Source organism: Lycium ferocissimum, chromosome 5 (assembly GCF_029784015.1).
Source record: "Lycium ferocissimum isolate CSIRO_LF1 chromosome 5, AGI_CSIRO_Lferr_CH_V1, whole genome shotgun sequence".
Taxonomy (NCBI): Eukaryota; Viridiplantae; Streptophyta; class Magnoliopsida; order Solanales; family Solanaceae; genus Lycium; species Lycium ferocissimum.
Window position 1 is genome coordinate 7,219,853 of NC_081346.1, and position 19,898 is coordinate 7,239,750.

General features: G+C 33.3%; 2 protein-coding genes across 2 annotated transcripts; both read right to left on the bottom strand.

The window, feature by feature from the left end:
• Positions 1-220: 220 nt before the first annotated feature.
• Positions 221-3,759, bottom strand: LOC132055720 (flavin-containing monooxygenase FMO GS-OX-like 9). Its single transcript, XM_059447672.1, has 7 exons — positions 3,086-3,759; positions 2,560-2,630; positions 2,144-2,302; positions 1,961-2,043; positions 1,468-1,603; positions 862-1,035; positions 221-748 (listed from the first exon to the last, which is right to left on the bottom strand). The coding sequence occupies exons 1-7, from the start codon at positions 3,636-3,638 to the stop codon at positions 557-559; spliced, it is 1,368 nt and encodes a 455-aa protein (XP_059303655.1). The 5' UTR covers positions 3,639-3,759; the 3' UTR covers positions 221-556.
• Positions 3,760-15,872: 12,113 nt separating this feature from the next.
• On the bottom strand, positions 15,873-19,617 carry LOC132055721 (flavin-containing monooxygenase FMO GS-OX-like 8). Its single transcript, XM_059447673.1, has 7 exons — positions 18,994-19,617; positions 18,352-18,422; positions 17,896-18,054; positions 17,712-17,794; positions 17,238-17,373; positions 16,442-16,615; positions 15,873-16,328 (listed from the first exon to the last, which is right to left on the bottom strand). Exons 1-7 carry the CDS (start codon positions 19,544-19,546, stop codon positions 16,137-16,139), a joined length of 1,368 nt encoding a protein of 455 aa, XP_059303656.1. The 5' UTR covers positions 19,547-19,617; the 3' UTR covers positions 15,873-16,136.
• Between the last annotated feature and the right edge of the window lie 281 nt (positions 19,618-19,898).

Here is a 19,898-nt window from a genome sequence, read left to right on the forward strand (position 1 = left end):
TCTTGGGCTAGCTTTGGCAGCCAGGTTTTGTTAGCCCATAAATCTGGCTGTGCCTTTTATACCTGAAAATAATTAGCTTTCATGGCATAAGTCCTTCACTTGAGTAGCTATTTAAATGCAGGAACCTCTAATAGTTCCATGAATGTGTTACATCGTGTCTCAATTTCATTAAATTAGGTAGCAATGTATTGAGGAATGAAATTACAATTAATACTAATCATAACATGAATGCGAGTCTTATTATGGATTTCACTTCACATATCATACAATAGTTTCTAGAGAATAGCCTTCAGCTAATATTCTTTAGTAAAAAAGAAAACAAAATTTCATGAATATCATCATCTTTTCTTACAAAGTCGATCATTCAACCACATACCTTTTGACGTTTTGTATTTTCGTAGGCAGGGATGAAGTCGTAAGTAATATATAAAACTTCCCTTTCCACTCTGGTAGAAGCTAGTAAATACTAAATAGTGGAACAAATCTACTTCAGAGAATAAATGAATTAAAATTGGTCGCACTCCATCTGTATGCATCTGTAATTATGCCTTCAGATTCAGAAATCCCGAGGACCAAGGTGAGTGAAGTGTGGGCTTTGATAAGCTGCTTGTAGCATCTCAATGTCATCGTATGAATCCCGATATGTATCCAAGTTTATATCCGCATTTCTTAGTGCTGATAGGCAGAGTTCTTTTCTCCATTCTTCTAGGTGTGGGAATCCTATGTAGTCTGCATACTTGTCACAGTACTGTCAAAGAAAATTATTCAAACACAGGATTTAGTAGGTGTCCTGGTTCCGTAGCTTAAAATTCTCTAGTCAATTTGTGACAATTGGTTTTAGAGCACCCTCAATAACTTTACCTCAAAATTAGCAATATCATGGGTATTATGCTTTGGAATACCATCAACTTCTCTTGAACGATAAAATTCCTTGATGGATTGCATCATCTCATCCCATGAGGGGAGTGTTCTTTTCCCAGACAGCAGCTGGGCAATCCATTTTGCTTGTGACTCGAAGAAAGGAAACCCTATGAGCTACATCATAAATAAGAGAAAGATCTTTTAACTGATACTTCATCTCTTAAAAAGGAATAATGATCTATTTCTGAACAGTAATCCAAAATGATGATAGAAGCTGTTTTTTCTTGAATATAATTAGGATTAAAGCTATTTCTTAAATTTGAAATTAAGGCACCATTAATTAATTGGTTGAGTAATTGTTGTACAATTGTGTAGGGGTTAAAATTTGGGAAGTGGTTGTAGTGGGGTGGTAACAAGGAAATGTCCCTTCATCTAAATTTAGAGGTCTCGAGTTCGAGCCTGGAAAATAGAATTGCCTTTGATAGAGAGCGTTTTAGCCCAAAGTGGGACTTTCCAGCAGGAATCCAGATTAGTCAGGCCCCAAAGCTGATCCAAACACCGGGGAAAACCAAAAAAAAAATAAAAAAAAAATTGGGAAGTGGTTACCTTTTTGGGTATGCCAATGAAGGAGAGAGAGGGAGCAAGAGAAGGGGGAAAGGTATGCTCATAAAGAGGGCCCACTCTGTCATCATCAACTGCTACCATTCCTTTGGTGTCAAGAAATGGAAAGGAGTAGGAGTACCTGTACAATGCAAAAAAAAAAAAAAAACACACTTGGATTTGTCATTATCGTGTTGCTGTAACAAGATTGTTTTCACTTTAAGACAAACCACGCCTAAGCACTTACTAGTTCAATCTCACTATTTCTGGTGAATTTAAAGTATAAAAGTCAAATGATTTAGTAATTTTTTACTATACTCAATAATTTTTTAATCTTTCTGAAATACGATATTATATATCAGCTACATAAGCGATAAGACAGAATGAGTATTAGAACGTCTAGTAGATGGATGAAGTTCCCAAGCTAGTTATACATCACTTGGGTTTTATCTTCAGCTTTTTACTAGCAAAGGCAAGTGCATGGAATAGAGCATTTTACCCTGTACAGTATATGATAGTGTCTGCAAAGATTGAAGTGCCATCTACGAACAATACCCTCCCATCTTCATGTAATGAATCTATCTGCAATTTCATTCTAGTTTAGTATATTATCGAATATGAAACATGTCTAGGGGTTTTCTTGTTTCAGTAACTGCATCGTCAAATTATTAATTTAATAAACCTGAGGACGAAGATGTAATTTGTGGTGCTTGGATATAATTTTTGACAATCCTTCAGAAACATCAAGAGATTTGGCACTGAGATGGATCTCCTTTGCCACATCTACAAGCTCTATTCCTATATCCTGACCACTTAGTGAGTTTCCAACCACCACTACTACCTGCTAAGTTAAAAAACAGTTAGCAAGTTGTACGGATAAGAGTTGAAGTTTGTTTCAAAACAAAGTTAACATTTCTTTAAGAGAACTTAGATGATGTGGTCATGTGGTCCAGTGTTGGCAATTCTGGCGTGTTTGTTTTGTTTTATTCGAATACATGACATGTGATCCAACACAATTATTATTTAAAATGGAAAAGGTTAAAAAGAAATCCTGTTGATTATCATTCATCTCTATGATTGTTGAGATTTTTGCATTACCTCATTCCGAAAGGGTTCTGGAACCCTGTAAATGTGGCTATGCATCTGCTTTCTTCTCCATGCATCCATTCCTTATTACCACAAATGAAAGAGATGAGAAGTTTTTAATATCTCTCGTATACTATTGAACATAAGTAATTTAAAAAACATAAATTATGTGTTTATGCAAATATATAATGCTATATAATACATGCTGTACTTTGATAAAGAAATCTTATGGTTCTTTTATTCAACTGTACCTTGACAAGAGCTGGCTATGAAGGAATTGCATTGACTGATAAAGTGAGTTATAACTCGGGGATCTTTTTGCTACTTTTGGTGTCTCTCATCACTTCTTTTGATCCAAAGTCTATTTATGAGAGGGGTTCAAGTTATATACACATTGTCAGTGTAGTAGGCTGTTACTTTATTTTTCAGCTTGCTAAATTAAGCTTCTGATTATGATACCAGTTGTTTTAGATCAACATTATATCATGACGTACAAAACTTAAACTCAAGTGAGAAAAGATGTGGAGATGCGACAAACCTTTAATGTTGGGCAACCTTGGTTGAGAGTAATGACCGGTTGCCACAACTATAGCATCAAAAGTTTCCTCCATCCCATTCTCAGCGTCCTTCTCTTTGCTCTTCACAATCCATTTCAAATCCTTACCAATCTCTGGATAATTCAACATTCCTACATACTCAACTTTGGTATTAAACCTTATCATCTGCCTTAGTCCAAAGTATTCACAAAAATCTTGTAAATACCAGAGAAGCTCCCTATGGCCAGGAAATCTCCTTGCATCCCTCCCTTTCTTCACCACAAAAGGAAAATCCGTATACCCCATGATCTCTCTTGGTGAAGTGAGCCTTAAAGATGCATAAATACTGCTATGAACATTTTGGAAATTAGTCCTTCCTAAAGGATCTTCATGTTCAACTTTAGGTTGATATAGCCATTGCCCTCCCACGTCATGGTTTTGTTCAAAAACCACCACATTGTGCCCTTCCTTCCTCAGCTCCCTAGCAGCCACCAACCCTGACGGTCCGGCACCGATTATGCACACATTCTTGGACAAATTTCTCTCAGAAACCATGGTTGATATTGGGGAAAGCTCCTGGAAGCAATGCTGTTTATTTCTTGTATTTGTATTTTTGGAAGTTAAACACTATGTGTGTGTGTTTGTGGTTGGGGCGGGGGGGGGGGGGGGGGGGTTTATTATTTTATATTGGCGAAGTTGCTTAGGAATGAAAAAGAAAAAAGGAGACTTGACTTCTTCTCTTTTTATGAGGATAGTAGTAAATGAGACTGATTGGCGATTATATATATACTACTATTTTTAGGGGAGAGAGTGCTGGGAACGTGACCAAATAATATTAATTTGGTTGGTGTGTGTCTCCATGGATTCCCATTTTCGAAAGTGAGCTCTTGTCGCTCGGAAAGTTAACCATGTTCGTTTGATTTTTTAAGTGGTAAATACTTACCTTACACGGTGTTTGCCCCAAACCGAATAAATTAACCAAATCACTTAAATATTAGACGTAGAATAGATAGCACTTAACTATGGTGGAGTGACAACTGTATATGAGAGACACATATCTTGCATTCATTGCTTCGACGTAACGTTGTAAACACAACCAGCATGTAATATTTAGTTCTTTGAAGTTGCCTTTAATTTGAGTCGTTAGTTCTACAATTCTTATTCATTAATTGAACAAAGAGAACAAATTTTCTTCTTTACCGAAAAGAAATTCACCAAGTCTTCTACCTTTAACTAAAAGAACGAATTTTTCCTATTAATGCACGGTAAGGGTACTTGGCTTTAAGCAGAAGGCTTCCCTTTGGATAACTTTCATCCAAAGTTGCACAAAGCTACCAAAAGATGAGCAGTTCAAAAGGAATTTAAGCCACTCGTTTAGCTCTTAGCTGTCTTTATGATTTCTATTACTACTACTGTAAACGTGCATGGGGTGCGACCCACTTCTTTTATTTATAATAATGGTACCTAAAGACTTAGTAGTAGGTGATTTGATTTGGTGAGACAGTTTAGACATTACTTAGTCTTTCTAAATTACACTAAGTACTTGTTAACTGACACATCCTTATAATGGAGTATATAAATTAATTGAATTGTATTTGAGACGTTTGCTATCAGGTAGCTGTGTAGTGAGTTTGATTGAAAAATATAGATCATAATAATATGTTAAATTTTACTAGAACCCCTCGAGCCATGGGATATATAGCTCCACTGTGTCACTGCTGCAATGATCAATGAAGTGTTTGTGAGAAGTTTGCAGCAACATAGAGTGTCAGTTCAATCAGCAGCGAAGCCAAAAGCTTCATCACGGAGATTCAAAATGTAAAGAATTAAATACATGAATAAACTAAGGCGATTCAATATTTACTATATATACATAAAAAAAAAAAAAATTACCTTATCGATACAGTATATTTTTTCGTCGAGAAGATGTGGATGAATTCCTTGCACCCTGGCTGCGTTTAATTTAATAACAAAAGAAGAAAGCGAAAAGTAGATTGTTTCTCTTGTCATCATATCAATTTATTACTTTCACATTAAAACCTCTCAATTATCACAATAAATAAAGTAAACTATTAAATTTAGAAATTCTGTGTAATAAGACCAACGAGAGAGAGGGTGCTGCTTGACTTGGAGCCTTGGGCAAATAGATTGAAATAGACTAGTCGAGATTATATACTACTGTTACCTGGTTAGTAGGGCGAATGGTATATGCTTAACTTGGTTAAAGTAATGAAAGTATAATTACCTACGTGTAGGACAGACTAAAATTTTAAGGCACTCATCATCAGCTAATTTGACTTGTTCACTAATTTTTTGACCGCATCTCTAATCAATTTTTGTACCCCACTTTACGTCAAGGAAATATTTTAAAATCAAATTTCTATATTTTTATTATATATAAGAGCCAAAGGAGGACTAATATAGCATTAACAAATTGTACATAGAGCATTCCATGTTGTACCCATCTATTTATATTTCTAGCTATATATATATATATATATTATATTATTATATATAAGTGTCAAAGGAGGACTAATATAGCATTAACAAATTGTACATAGAGCATTCCATGTTGTACCCATCTATTTATATTTCTAGCTATATATATATATTATATTCCTATTCTATTTATTATTATTATATATAAGTGGCTAAGGAGGACCAACACAGCATCACCAACTTGTACCAAAAGCTTTACAAATTGCACATGCAATGAATGCTTGTACCATAAGCTATATAACTTGTACACTTTACCCGACTATTTTCATATCCTACGTGGACACATCGTAGTACTTAATATTTATTCCCTTCTCATGTATAGACGTATGCACTTTAATGTTAATTCTCCAAAGACATTTATTTTCACCATGCACTTTTACACGTTCTTGCTGAATATTTATTCTCTTCTCATGTATAGACGTATGTAGTTCAATTTTAATTCTCCTACACAAATTTATTTTCTCCGTGCACTTTTACTTATTCACTTTTGACTTTTCACGTTCCTTAAGAATTAATAAATCTGGCGTATATATGTCGTAGTACGAATATTTATTCTTCTTACGTATACACGTATGCACTTTAATTTTAATTTTCCGACACATTTATTTCCTCCGTGCACTTTTACTTGTTCACTTTTGACTTTTCACGTTCTTATTAAATATTTATTCTTTTCTCATGTATACATGTATATGCACTTCAATTTTAATTCTCCGACACATATTTATTTCCTCCGTGCACTTACTTGGTCACATTACTTGACTTTTCACGTTATTTAAGAATTAATAAATGAAGTACTCTCTACGTCCCATATTACTTGGTCACATTACTTGACTTTTCACGTTCTTTAAGAATTAATAAATGAAGTACTCCCTTCGTCCCATATTACTTGGCCACATTATTATACTTGACTTTTCACGTTCTTTAAGAATTAATAAAAATAAAGTACTCCTTTCATCCCATATTACTTGGCCACATTACTAAAAATATATGTCTATTTTTCTATTCTATATTTTTCTTCTTCTTATATATAAACGTCCAAGGTGGATGAACACAACAACAATAAGTTGTACAAAAAGCAACTAAAATTGTACTCTAAGCAGAGACTAACATGTGTACATTTCAGAAGTTGAATATTAATTCTACCTTTGTGTCTTTATTTTTTAAGTCCCCACAAGTTTGCAGTGTCTTAATTGTCCTTTCATTTCCTTCATTTGGCATGTACTCCCTCTGTTTCAATTTAAGTTTTTATGTTTGACTAGAGATGAAGTTTAATAAATAAAGATAGACTTTCAAATCTTGTGGTTCTAAATTAAAAATGTGTACAATATAATAAAATATCCTTTGAATCTTGTGATTATAAACTTGACATATAGGATATTTGAATTGTCAACTTACTAAATATAAAAAGAGATAGACATAACCAAAATAAGACAATTTTTTTTTTTAACAACAGACGCCCAAGTGGACGAACAGAGCAACAATAGGTTGTACAAAAAGCAACTGAAATTATACTCTAAGTCAGGACTAACGTGTACATTTCAGAAGTTTAACATTAATATTACCTCTTGTGTGCTTAATTTTTAAGTCCCCACGTGTCCGCAGTATCTCAATTGTTCTTTCATTTCCTTCATTTGGCGTATACTCCCTCTGTCTCAATTTAAGTATCTACATTTGACTAGACACGGAGTTTAAGAAATAAAGATAGACTATCTTGTGGTCCTAAATATCCTTTCAATCTTGTGATTATAAACTTGACGTGTAGGATATTTGAATTGTCAACTTACTAAATATAAAAAAAGATGGACATAACCAAAATAAGACAAATTTTAACAAGAATTGAGAAATTAAGGGAAAAAATGAGATGAAAAAAAAATAGAGATTCACTAAGGAGAATCGCGGTATCCTTTGCAAAATATACAAATCATAAAAACTAACTAAATTGAGTAACTAAATTAATTATGTTGGGTTCCGTGCATCGCACGAGCATAGTTTGCTAGTGTCTATATACTTGCGTTCCCCAAGGACAAAAATTTGATGATTCTTTGCTCTTGAAGAGAAAATGTGGATAAAGCATTTTTCAGTACTTGGTTAAGGACCTAATCCTCAACAAAGGTACGTGTACAAAACTCACAACATCTTTCTTTTCTTTTTATTTTAGAGTTTGGTTAGTGTGACGAAAGTCATTTTTCATATATCATTTGTGGGTGAAAAATACATTTCTGAAAAAAATACTACTAATGATTAACAATAATCTATACTATATTAAAAGCATGAACTCCTAAACTTAAAAGTTAAATTACCTATTTACCCTTCTTAAAAACCTAACTAACTTAATAACCTTAATTAAAAAAACTTAAAGAAGGCAACGCTTCAAAAAAGAAAATAAAACCAACTCTTCATACACACTTTTGGCAGAAAACGATTCTCTTCACACAACAAAATGAAAAACCATGCCTGCGAACAACAACGCTATTAGCCAATGTTGCGTGCTTCTTCATCAACGATCGACCAACATTTTTTTACGAAAATGGGTTCTCTTTCTGGTTGTAGCAAGTTTTACTCCTTTCGCAAGTATTCGTTAGTTTTAGCGCGTAGTTGTTAGTTATACCGACAATATATAACACTAACTTTTTCAAAGCGATACTGCATAGCTCACAATTATCATAGTTAATCCTGTTGCTTCGGTTATTGATCTTTTTTGCTCTGAAAGTTTTCTTATGACTCTTGTGTTATTAGTTCATTTTTTTGTATGTACGTTGTATATATTAGTTGAAAGCTTCCCGTGGTATTATGTGTGGGTGTGAAAGCCAAAGGTTTAACCAGAAAAAAAAAATTCAGATTGGTCAGTCATGTGCAAAGTTTAAGTGTTTTATCACATTATTTTGTACAATAGCCAAAGAGATAAATTTTTATTTTATTTTATTTCATTAATACTTTAGTTATGATCTGTATAATTAATGAACACTATATCTGACCTATTTCAAACAGAAACGACAGTAAATAAGTATTAAAATTCAGTTTTTACAGTCAAAGATCAAAACAAAGAGGACAAATAGCATTGTAATGATAAACTTATGTCCTAAAACTTGAGATATATGCAATTTTAAGGGCAAGAAATTGGTAAAACAGGGGGAAAAGAAAGGAAAAGGAAAGAAAAGAAGTGTATAATGAATTTGTTTGTTGGCCTTTATTAAAAAAAAAAAAACAAAACAAAACAAAACAAAACAAAAAAACAAAAAAACAAAAAAAAAAAAGAAGAAGAAGGAAAGCAGTAGATGCTTACAAAGGAATGTTGAACTTGGCATGGTGCAAACTTGACGCCGTAGATCTAAATTTTTTAAATTACCTTAAAAGATCTAAGTTACATCAACTAGGATGGGTGCATGTGCACCTTAAGTCCTAATATGGGTTTGCCACTGATTATTTATATAATTATTTTAAAAGCATGGATATAGATGTTAGTAGATTAAAATAGCTTTTAAATATTAAATGACTTTTATATCATTTTAGTCTAATTCTACTATACATCTGTTGACTATTTTGGTAAATATAAAAAGTGTCACATCTAAAATTAGAGTTTAAAGCAAATACTACTTCTAATTTTCGATTTCGAATCAAATTAGTTAAAGAGTTGCTATCACATTCAAATTAGGAAGTATCAAATGAATGTCCTTATTTTCCTTGGAGTAATTGTGTGTTTGAAAGTTATTTGTGCACGTTAGAATTTGAAGTCTAACAAATAAAATGATTAGGTAATTATTAGACCATGATTTGATAGGGTATTTTTAGATGACTTTATATGTGTGGTCTTAAAAGATAGAATAAGAGACGTTAAACTAAAGTAACGTATTAATTTCAAGACAATGAGTAACGTAAACGTTGAATAAAATTATAATCTTAAAGATTTTATCCAATATCTAGGTCTTTGAAATCAATTAATAACAAAATATCATTAAATTAATTACTCCTTTTGGAGAAATTAAGGTACGTTTAAGGAACTAATTATTTAAGTTTCTATTTTTAATAGGTTAAAAGTGATAGAAGAAAGTTCTTAAATATTTGGAAATCAATGAGAAAAAAAATTGCAGTTGAAGGTTTATATTTTAGGTACGCAATTCGTAAAACATATATAGAGACTACTAGAAGATCAATTTTTGTTTGTTTAGTCATTTTACAAATTTGATAATCTGTATTGGGTAGGATATGGTATGAGTTTCTTTTACCTATATCTATTTTTTGTGGTTTATTAATTATGTTAACTTATTTTTCATGAGGTGCTAATTCGTGAATTGATATTTATATTTATTTATGGATTGGTTGGATGTATTTTTTTTATGTATTACTTGAATTTTTAATAGAAAATATTATTATACCTTATTTTAGTGATCACTTAATTTTTAAGTTATTAACTAAATATTTTTAAAATGGATTGATATTCTTGTAATGTAATTTTGTTTAGTAATGATTTTCAACACCTTTGTATTTGTAGATGACAATAAACAAACATATGGTCACTTATGCTCTAATATTGTATTATCTTAGTCGTGACATGTTTTCTATATGGGGAAAAGGAAGAAAAAATAAATAAATACTGAGAACATCAATTTCAACGAAGTATAACGTAGATACAATCGTAAATCATATACTATAGTAAAAATTTTGTAACTCATAAAATAAATTTATATAATTACAAATAATGTTATCTAATAATTTTTTATTATGATTGAGATTGACTGGGAATAACGTGCAACTGCACGTTTGAGAAGTATTAAGTGGATACAACCAAATAATATTTTTCTACCTCATGAAATAAATAGTACGTATGTAATTTCAAACAATAATACCTAACATCTGTTATGATTGACATGGATTAACGTGCGAGGCACTTTCATAGAGACTAGTATTAGTAAAAAGAATTAACTTCAAATTGTTAGTAAGGCAATTAGTAAGAAGTTAAAAGTCAAAATAGCTTCATGAAAAATGATTTTCGGACTTAAGTTAGGAAGTTACTTTTCCCATTTTAGAATTTTCTGATAACCAATCACTAGAAATAACTTCCTCATAAAATATATTTTCCTAAAGGATGACTTGTTGGGGTAGGGCTTAGAGGCGAAAGTAGGATCTCTCCAACATGGGTGCACAATTAAAAAAGGAAGAAAAAAACATTTTAAGTGGAAATTGATCCTTAGTCCTCTATTTAAATAACTCAACATTCAATTAAGTGCGCCATTTAGTCTTTTGTAACATAAATTCTAGCGGTTAATGTTATACCAATGTTAACAAATATGTACATAAAATATCTAGTTTTACAGAGAGATCATAGGTTCACGTGCCCCAAATTTAGGCTTTAAATTTGCACCTGGTAGGGCTTACAAAGAAAATCGACAAACTGCACCAAACTGATAATCCGAGTCAAACCAAGAAAAAAAACCCGATTAATAGTTTGGTTTGACTTGGTTTGGTATTAAAAAAAAAAATCCGATCATAATAGATTTGGTTTGGTTTTAACTAAAAAAGGTCAAATCGAACCGAACCAAACCAACCCGTCAATATATATATATATATATATATACAATTTCAAAAATATTTTATACATGCGATTTATAAATAATTCTTAATTTTTTTTTATAGTTTTGTCTTTTAACATATTATTTCAAGCTTCGATTTAGAATTTTGAATGGTCCAACAAGTTTTATAGCTCATAAATGTTAGCAACTCAAATAAAGTTCAAACTAAAACCAAATCAACACTATTGCTAACAAAAGAAATTCAATTCTATCACTAGGAATGATAATAATGTTGGATATCTATTTTTTAGTTTTGCATTGATTTAGACATTAATAAATAACTTAGATTTTATTTTATTTTTGTCATGTAATTAATACTTATTAGCCAAACTTATTTTAGCATGACTTAGTATTTTTAGACTATGATCATTTTCATTATGACTTACTAACTAGCAACATTTATTTTATGTCATTTCATTATCCTTTTGTTGTATATTTTGTTATAATGTCATCATTCATCTCACATTTTGTGTTATTTTTTTAAAAAGCACCTTAATTATATAGTTGCATCTTACTTTAAAAAAATATTTAAGTAAAAGTTATATGTTTTATATGAAGATTTTTTCGAGGAAAAATTGAGAAATTCGGAAAACTGAGGTTGAAAACCCGACTTATGTTGGTTTTGCTTGGTTTATAGATTATAAAATCCGACACAATTGATTTGATATTTGAAAAGCCCGAACCAATCTAGTCCATATACACCCCATTTGTGGGTGAGCTTTAAAAGGACTAATTTGTTACTTCGTGGCTAAATTTACATTAATTGCCTCTCACATCACATCTTTACACGAGAAAATACAATACTTAAGCAAACATTAGAATTAGAAGCTAAACATAATTCGGAAATCATTATTACTATATAGTTAGGTTAACATTATCAAAGAAGAGAGAGGAATGATGGTAAACGACAATCTTTTTGAGTCAAGCATTTGATTTCCCCTTTTTGAAGCCAAGGGAACATCTATAATCATGAGATAGATAGTGTTACCAATTCACCATGCACGTTCATCATTTAAATATCAGCCTTCCGTTTTTGTCCTCTTTAAACCAAGGGTGTATTCGGTATGGAGGAAAATGTTTTTCACGGAAAATGTTTTTCTAGAAAATATGTTTTTGGAAAATAAGTGAATTGCTATTTATTTTCTTATATTCAGTTGGGTAGTGGAAAATACGTGAATTTCTTACTTATTTTCTCATGTTTAATTGTTTGATAGAAAACATTTTTCAGAAAATATCCACCCAAACCCCACCAATCCCACCCCAACCCCACCACCACACCTACCCCCACCCCCACCCCAAGCACCCACCCTACACCACATACCCCCAACCAAATCCCACCCCACCCAACCACTACGCTCGTACGCACTTCATCTTCACCCACCCCTACTCCACACCACGGCTCCACCAAGCCCTCTCTCCCACCCCCCCCCCCCCTCAGATTTTCTATTTCATAGAGTATATTTTATTTTACTTTTATAAAAAATGGAAATTTTTTCTTACCCACCCCCCCACCACCACTCACTACCGCCCGCCCCCACAATTTAACCACACAAACTTTCCATTTTTATAATTTTTTTTTAAAACAAACTTAAATATATGAGGTAGAAAATTCGGGAGGGGGTAGGGGTGCGGGGTGGGTTTGGTGGTGTAAAAAATCAAAAACTTAGAAAAAAATTTTAAAGAAAAAAACTAATTTTTTTTTGAGAGGGGGGGGGGGTGGGTGTGTAGAAAACCAAAAAGAAAAAATTAAAAACCATTTTTTTAACAAAAAAGAAAAATTGGGGGGCAGAGGGTGGTGGGAGTGGTTGGAGTTTGTTGGTTGGGGGTGGGTTGGGTAGTGATCGGGTGGTTGGTGGAATGTCACTTGTGGGATTTGTTTTTCCTACTTTTATTAGGGAATCATTTTCTCTATTTTTGAGGAATTTGTTTTCCTAAAGAAAATATTTTCCAAAATTTGTGACCGAAAACATGAGAAAACTGGAAAATATTTTCCTCCATACCGAACACACCCTAAAGCAAAGTAATTTTTTTTTTTAAAGGTACATTTCCAGTTTCCACTCATTAATCTTCAACAATTTTCTCTCATTCAATATCCGGTACCTACTTTGAGCTATTATTAAAGAAGCGACTTCATATTAAAAGTTTTGCATTCTCAGAGCTCGAACTCGAAATCTTTGATTAAGGATGGAAGTATCAATCGAGCATATCCATCTCATTACTATCCTCGGCGATAATAGTTCAACTAGAATATGATTTTAATTTATAATTAGTGATATTTCTTCTTGGGGTGCAATTCAAGTTAATAGGACAAGCATGATTCATGTTTTACACTTAAATAAGTAGTACTAGTAAATTATCAGTCGCTTGGAAACTTTGGAGACAAACTACGTTGGTCGAGATGATGTGGAAAAGGCATTTACAGTACCTTTTTAATACTTTCAAGACCAACTTTATTTCATTGTTGAAACTTAAAAAGCAAGGTCCATCAAAGAAGAAAAAAGATGAAACGTCAAAAAATGGTTTTGTCAAGTTTCTCATGCAAATATGTAATTATTGGAGTCATCGAGCGTTGGACTCTAGTTCTTTATACCGTAGCATGCTTGGCCTACAAGTCAGAAAATTTGCTTTATGGAAATTATTAAAGTATAGTCTGCATAGTCTTTTAAAATCTTTTTTTTTTTTTTTGTGGTGTTAAAGTCGATTATCTTTTTATTATTAACTTTTTAGGCTATTTGTTGTTAAAGTCGATTTTTGTTTGGTGGCGCGAAGTTATCACCCTTTTGGAACCTCCACATGATATGCTGGAGCTTTTGCATGCTGATAGAGATGGAGCAACAACTGTGAAATAATTGCACGGTTTACCCTTCAAATGGACTGCTCTTTAATTTTTGCCTTTCTAAATTGAAATGTATGTCTAGTGGCGCATAAGTTCCTTAAGGGCGCGGGTTATAACTTGTGTGATATTATAATGCGAAAATATAAACTTATGCCCCGCGAAAAAATATGAACGGCTAGTATAGTCTCTTGACCACTACTCACCACTCATGAAGATCCACCTTTTGTAATACCACACCAGCTTCATCCACAAATTATTTGTTATCTACTAGACGTTGTTTTTGTAATAGCACCTTAGCTAATGTAGGTGCATCCCTCCTTTTGTCGAGAGTTGTACTAGGTGACCTCCTGGAAAGTCTTCGCCTTGCATCCCTAATTTTTTTCGACTCTGCTTATTTTTGTCTATTTAAATGCACACCATGGGTGCGTTAGCATTTTTTAAAAAGAAAAAAAATGTAGGTGCCCCTCTTCCTCTACTGATGTTTCTGCCCCATGTACTAATATGATTCCAATTGACGCCGTTACTTAACACTGCTCTTGTCTTCATGTATTAGATATGTCAACAACCAGATGATGCTCGTCAACGAAATGGAGTTACATGGAATGCATTTATCAAGAGTTATACGCATAATAGGAGGTTTAGAGAAGCAATTGATGTGTTCAGGGAAATGCTAGCTTCTGGGGTTAAACCAAGTGAGGTCACTAGGGTTGGGTAGTTATTTCTTCTTTTTCGGTGGATGGATAACTGTTGAAAATTGCTTCTGTTACTGCTGATTTACCAGAATAAAAATTAGTTTAGCCTGAGGAGAGTCTTTGTTTAAATTCAAGTTTAATTAGATAAGATCTAAGTTGAGATATTTTAGGTTTTTGAATTTTAATTATTTACGCAGATTTTTTGTTTTAAGTTGGCTATTCCCTCCTATGCTTAATAAAATTATTGAGAGAAAATTTCAGTCAATACTTTCAACCGTTTTGTTGCACCTTCTTTTAAGAAACTAACAATAACTGGAAATATTTTAGTTTTTTCCTGATATATCGGACATAGCCTAGCACAACATGGATAAAATTCACATACGATTATGGTGCTTGATACTGCTGCTCAGATAGAGCATTGGCTTGCTGACCTGTTCAGAACCTTTTGAGGCGATTATGAGCTTCTATTCTATTTGGGTAGTTATTCTGCCAATATCTTACGGTTTGTGGAGTTAATTTTGGTGTGCTATGAAGGCTCTCAAGTGTCAGAGCTCACTTGTGTTATTTTAACTGCACAAAACTGATGTGCTAACGCCTAACTGTTTGCCTTATAACCTTATCCATGATCTTAGGTAGTAATGGCATATGTCAGTTAGACGACTAATTTTGAAATGTGTATTACAGTCTCTTGAGCATAGCTGTTTTGTCAGTTGAGACACATTTTGGCATGTCTCATATGTGGATTGTGCACTCTCAGGACAATGATATGAGAAGTTCACCTTCTCGACAACAATGACGGTGACGTAGAGTATCTAAATCTATGCTGGAAAATGCGTACACCAAAGGTACTTCACGTTCTACCCTAATTTCTATTTTCACATAGTTATTGCTTCTTTTCATAAGATCTTCAGTTACAAATCTTGTACGACTATTGAGGCAGAATTTATTATTGCCATAACAAAAGTATTGCTTCTTGACCTCTTCTTGGGCTAGCTTTGGCAGCCAAGTTTTATTAGCCCATACATCTGGCTGTGCCTTTCCCTGAAATAATTAGCATTCATGGTAAAAGTCCATCCCTTGAGGAGCTATTTAAACGCAGGAACCTCCAATAGTTCCATGAAACCGTTTTATCGTGCCTCGTTTTTATATAATTAGGTGGCAACATATTTAGGAATGAAATTACAAAAAATGCTAATGAACATGAATGCGAGTCTTATAAATGGATTTCACTTCACATATCATACATCTAGTTTCCAGAGAATAGCCTTCAGCTAAACTCTTTGATACCAGAAAACCAAAATTTCTTTCATGAATATAAATAATATCATCATCTTTCCACGCCGGTAGAAGCTAGTACATACTACTCCTACTAAATAGTGGAACAAACTTACTTCAGAAAATAAATGAATTAAAATTGGCCGTACTCCATCTGTATACGTCTGTTATTATGATTTCAGATTCAAAAAGCCTCGGGACCAAGTTGAGTGAAGTGTGGGCTTTGATAAGCTGTTTTTAGCATCTCACTGTCATCGTATGAATCCCGATATGTATCCAAGTTTATATGTGCATTTATTAGTGCTGACATGCAGAGTTCTTTCCTCCATTCTTCTAAGTGTGGGAATCCTATATAGTCTGCATACTTATCACAGTACTGCCAAAGAAAATTATTCAAACACAAGATTTAGTAGGTGTCCTGGTGCCGTAGCTTAAAATACTCAAGTAAATTTGTGATGATTGGTTTTAGAGCATCTTCAATAACTTTACCTCAAAATTACCAATATCATGGGTATTACGCTTTGGAATACCATCAACTTCTCTTGAACGATAAAATTCCTTGATGGATTGCATCATCTCATCCCATGAGGGGAGTGTTCTTTTCCCAGACAGCAGCTGGGCAATCCATTTTGCTTGCGACTCGAAGAAAGGAAACCCTATGAGCTACATCATAAATAAGAGAAGATATATTAACTGAAACTCCATCTCTTAAAAAAGGATAATGATCTATTTATGGACGGTAATCCAAAATAATGATAGAAGCTGTTTTTCTAGAATATAATTACTCCCTCCGTGGCATAATAAGTGGTGTTTTTACATTTTCATTTTGTTTCAAAATACCAAGAAACCATTAAAAAGTACTTCTTTTTCAAGACATTTTATTAAGGATAAGTTACTAAAAACACTTCTTACTTTCTACGAGTGAGTAATTTTCTTAAGGGGTGTGCCCAAGCTGAAAATGCCACTTATTATGAAACAGAGCAAGTAGGATTAAAGCTATTTCTTAAATTTGAAATCAAGGCACAATTAACTAATTGGTTGATTAATTGTTGTACAAATGTGTAGGGGTTAACAGTTGGGAAGTAGTTGTGGTAGGTGGTAACCGCGAAATATCCCGTCATCTTAAATTAGAGTTCTCGAGTTCGAGCCCGAAGAATGGAATCACTTTTGGCAGAGAGTGTTTACCCCAAAGTGGGACTTCCCGGAACTATTCCGAATTAGTCAGGCCCCAAAGCTTGTCCAAACACCGGGGAAAACCAAAAGAAACAGTTTGGGAAGTGGTTACCTTTCTGGGTACGCCAATGAAGGACAGAGAGGGAGCAAGAGAAGGGGGGAAGGTATGCTCATAAAGAGGGCCCACTCTGTTATCATCAACTGCTACCATTCCTTTGGTGTCAAGAAATGGAAAGGAGTAGGAGTACCTGTACAACGCCAAAAAAAAAAAAAAAAAAAAAAAAAAAGAGAAATTATCGTGTTGCTGTAACAAGATTTCACTTTAAGACTCCAAGTCTAAGAACTTCCTAGTCCAATCTCACTATTTCTGGTGAATTCAAAGTATAAAAGTCCAAGTAATTTTTACTAAACTCGATAAATCTTTAATCTTTTTGAAATAAGATTATATATATATAAGCAACATAAGACAGATTGAGTATGAGAACGTCTAGTTGATGGATGAAGTCCCAAGCTAGTTATAACATCACTTGGGTTTTATCTTCAGCTTTTTACTAGCAAAGGCAAGTGCATGAATAGAGCATTTTACCCTGTACAGTATATGATAGTATCTGCAACGATTGAAGTGCCATCTACGAACAATACCCTCCCATCTTCATGTAATGATTCTGTCTCCATTTTCATTTTAAATTAGTATATTATCAAATATGAAAAATGTTTAGGGGTTTTCTTGTTTCAGTTAACTGCATCGTCAAATTTTTAATGTAATAAACCTGAGGACGAAGATGTAAATTATGGTGCTTGGATATAACTTTTGACAATCCTTCAGAAACATCAAGAGATTTGGCACTGAGATGGATCTCCTTTGCTACATCTACAAGCTCCATTCCTATATCCTGACCACTTAGTGAGTTTCCAACCACTACTACTACCTGCTAAGTTAAAAATAGTTAGCAAGTTGTACGGATAAGAGTGAGTTTGTTTCAAAACAAAGTTAACACTTCTTTAAGAGAAAACTTAGATGCTATGGTCATGTGGTCCACTGTTGGCAATTCTGGAGTGTTTGTTTTGTTTTATCCGACTACATGACATATGGTGGAATTCAGTTATTACTACTTATTTTTCTGAATCTAGTACTGCAACACAATTATAATTTAAAATGAAAAAAGTAAAGAAGAAATCCTATTGATTATCATTCATCTCTATGATTGTAGAGATTTTTGCATTACCTCATTCCGAAAGGGTTCTGGAACCCTGTAAATGTGGCTATGCATCTGCTTTCTTTTCCATGCATCCATTCCTTATTACCCCAAACGAAAGAGAGAAAAAGTTTTCAATATCACTCTTATACTATTGAACAAAAGAACATAAGTAAATTAAAAAACATAAATTATGTGTTTGTGCAAATATATACTGTAATACTTACTATATAATACATGCTGTAACTTTGATAAAGAAGTCTTACAGTTCTCTTATTCAACTGTACCTTGACAAGACCTGACTATGAAGGAATTGTTTGATTGATAAAGGTAGTTATAATTCTGGGATCTTTTGCTACTTTTAGCGTCTCTCTTTCATCTTCTTTTGATCCGAAGTCTCTTTGTAAGGGAGATTAAGTTATATACACGTCACAGTGTAAAGAAAATCTACACTATCAATGCAAGTATAAATCACATGTTATAACTTATAATAAAAAGGTCCTATGGTTTTCTTATTCAACTGTGTGCCTTGAAATGACCACTATTTTTTTCCTAGTTTTGGTGACTGTGTGCCTTGAAATGACCACTATTTTTTTGCTACTTCTGGTGTCTTTATATCTTCTTATGATGCAAAGTTTCTTTTGTTACAAAGATATGAAGATTTTGACAAACCTTTAATGTTAGGCAACCTTGGTTGAGAGTAATGACCGGTTGCCACAACTATGGCATCAAAAATTTCCTCCATCCCCTTCTCAGCATCCTTCTCTTTGCTCTTCACAGTCCATCTCAAATCCTTACCATACTCGGGATAATTCAACATTCCTACATACTCAACTCTGGTAGTAAACCTTATCATCTCCCTTAGTCCAAAATATTCACAAAAATCTTGTAAATACAACAGAAGTTCCCTATGTCCAGGAAATCTTCTTGTATCCCTCCCTTTCTTCACCACAAAAGGAAAATTAGTATACCCCATGACCTCTCTCGGTGAGATGAGCCTTAAAGATGCAGAAATACTGCTATGAACATTTTGGACTTTAGTACTTCCTAAAGGATCTTGATCTTCAACTTTAGGCTCGTATAGCCATTGCCCTCCTACATCATGGTTTTGTTCAAAAACTACCACATTGTGCCCTTCCTTCCTCAGCTCTCTAGCAGCCACCAACCCCGACGGTTGAGCACCGATTATGCACACATTCTTGGACAAATTTCTCTCAGAAACCATGTTTGATATTGGAAAAAAACTCCTGGAAGCAATGCAGTTTATTTCTTGTGTTTTATGTTTTGAAGTTAAAAATGATGTGGGGGGTTTATATATAGGATCAGTGGCTAGGAATAGAAAAAGAACTGCCCAGTATTTACACTCATGATCAGCTGTATTTGACTTGCTCACTAATTTTTTGACTGCATCTCTAATCAATTCTTGTACCCCACTAAACAACAAGGAAATATTCTAAAATCAAATTTCTATATTGATAGGCATATTACATATACTTGCGTTCCCAAAGACAAAGAATTAATGATTCCTTGCTCTTGAAAAGAAAATGTGGATAACGCATTTTTCAGTACTTGGTTAA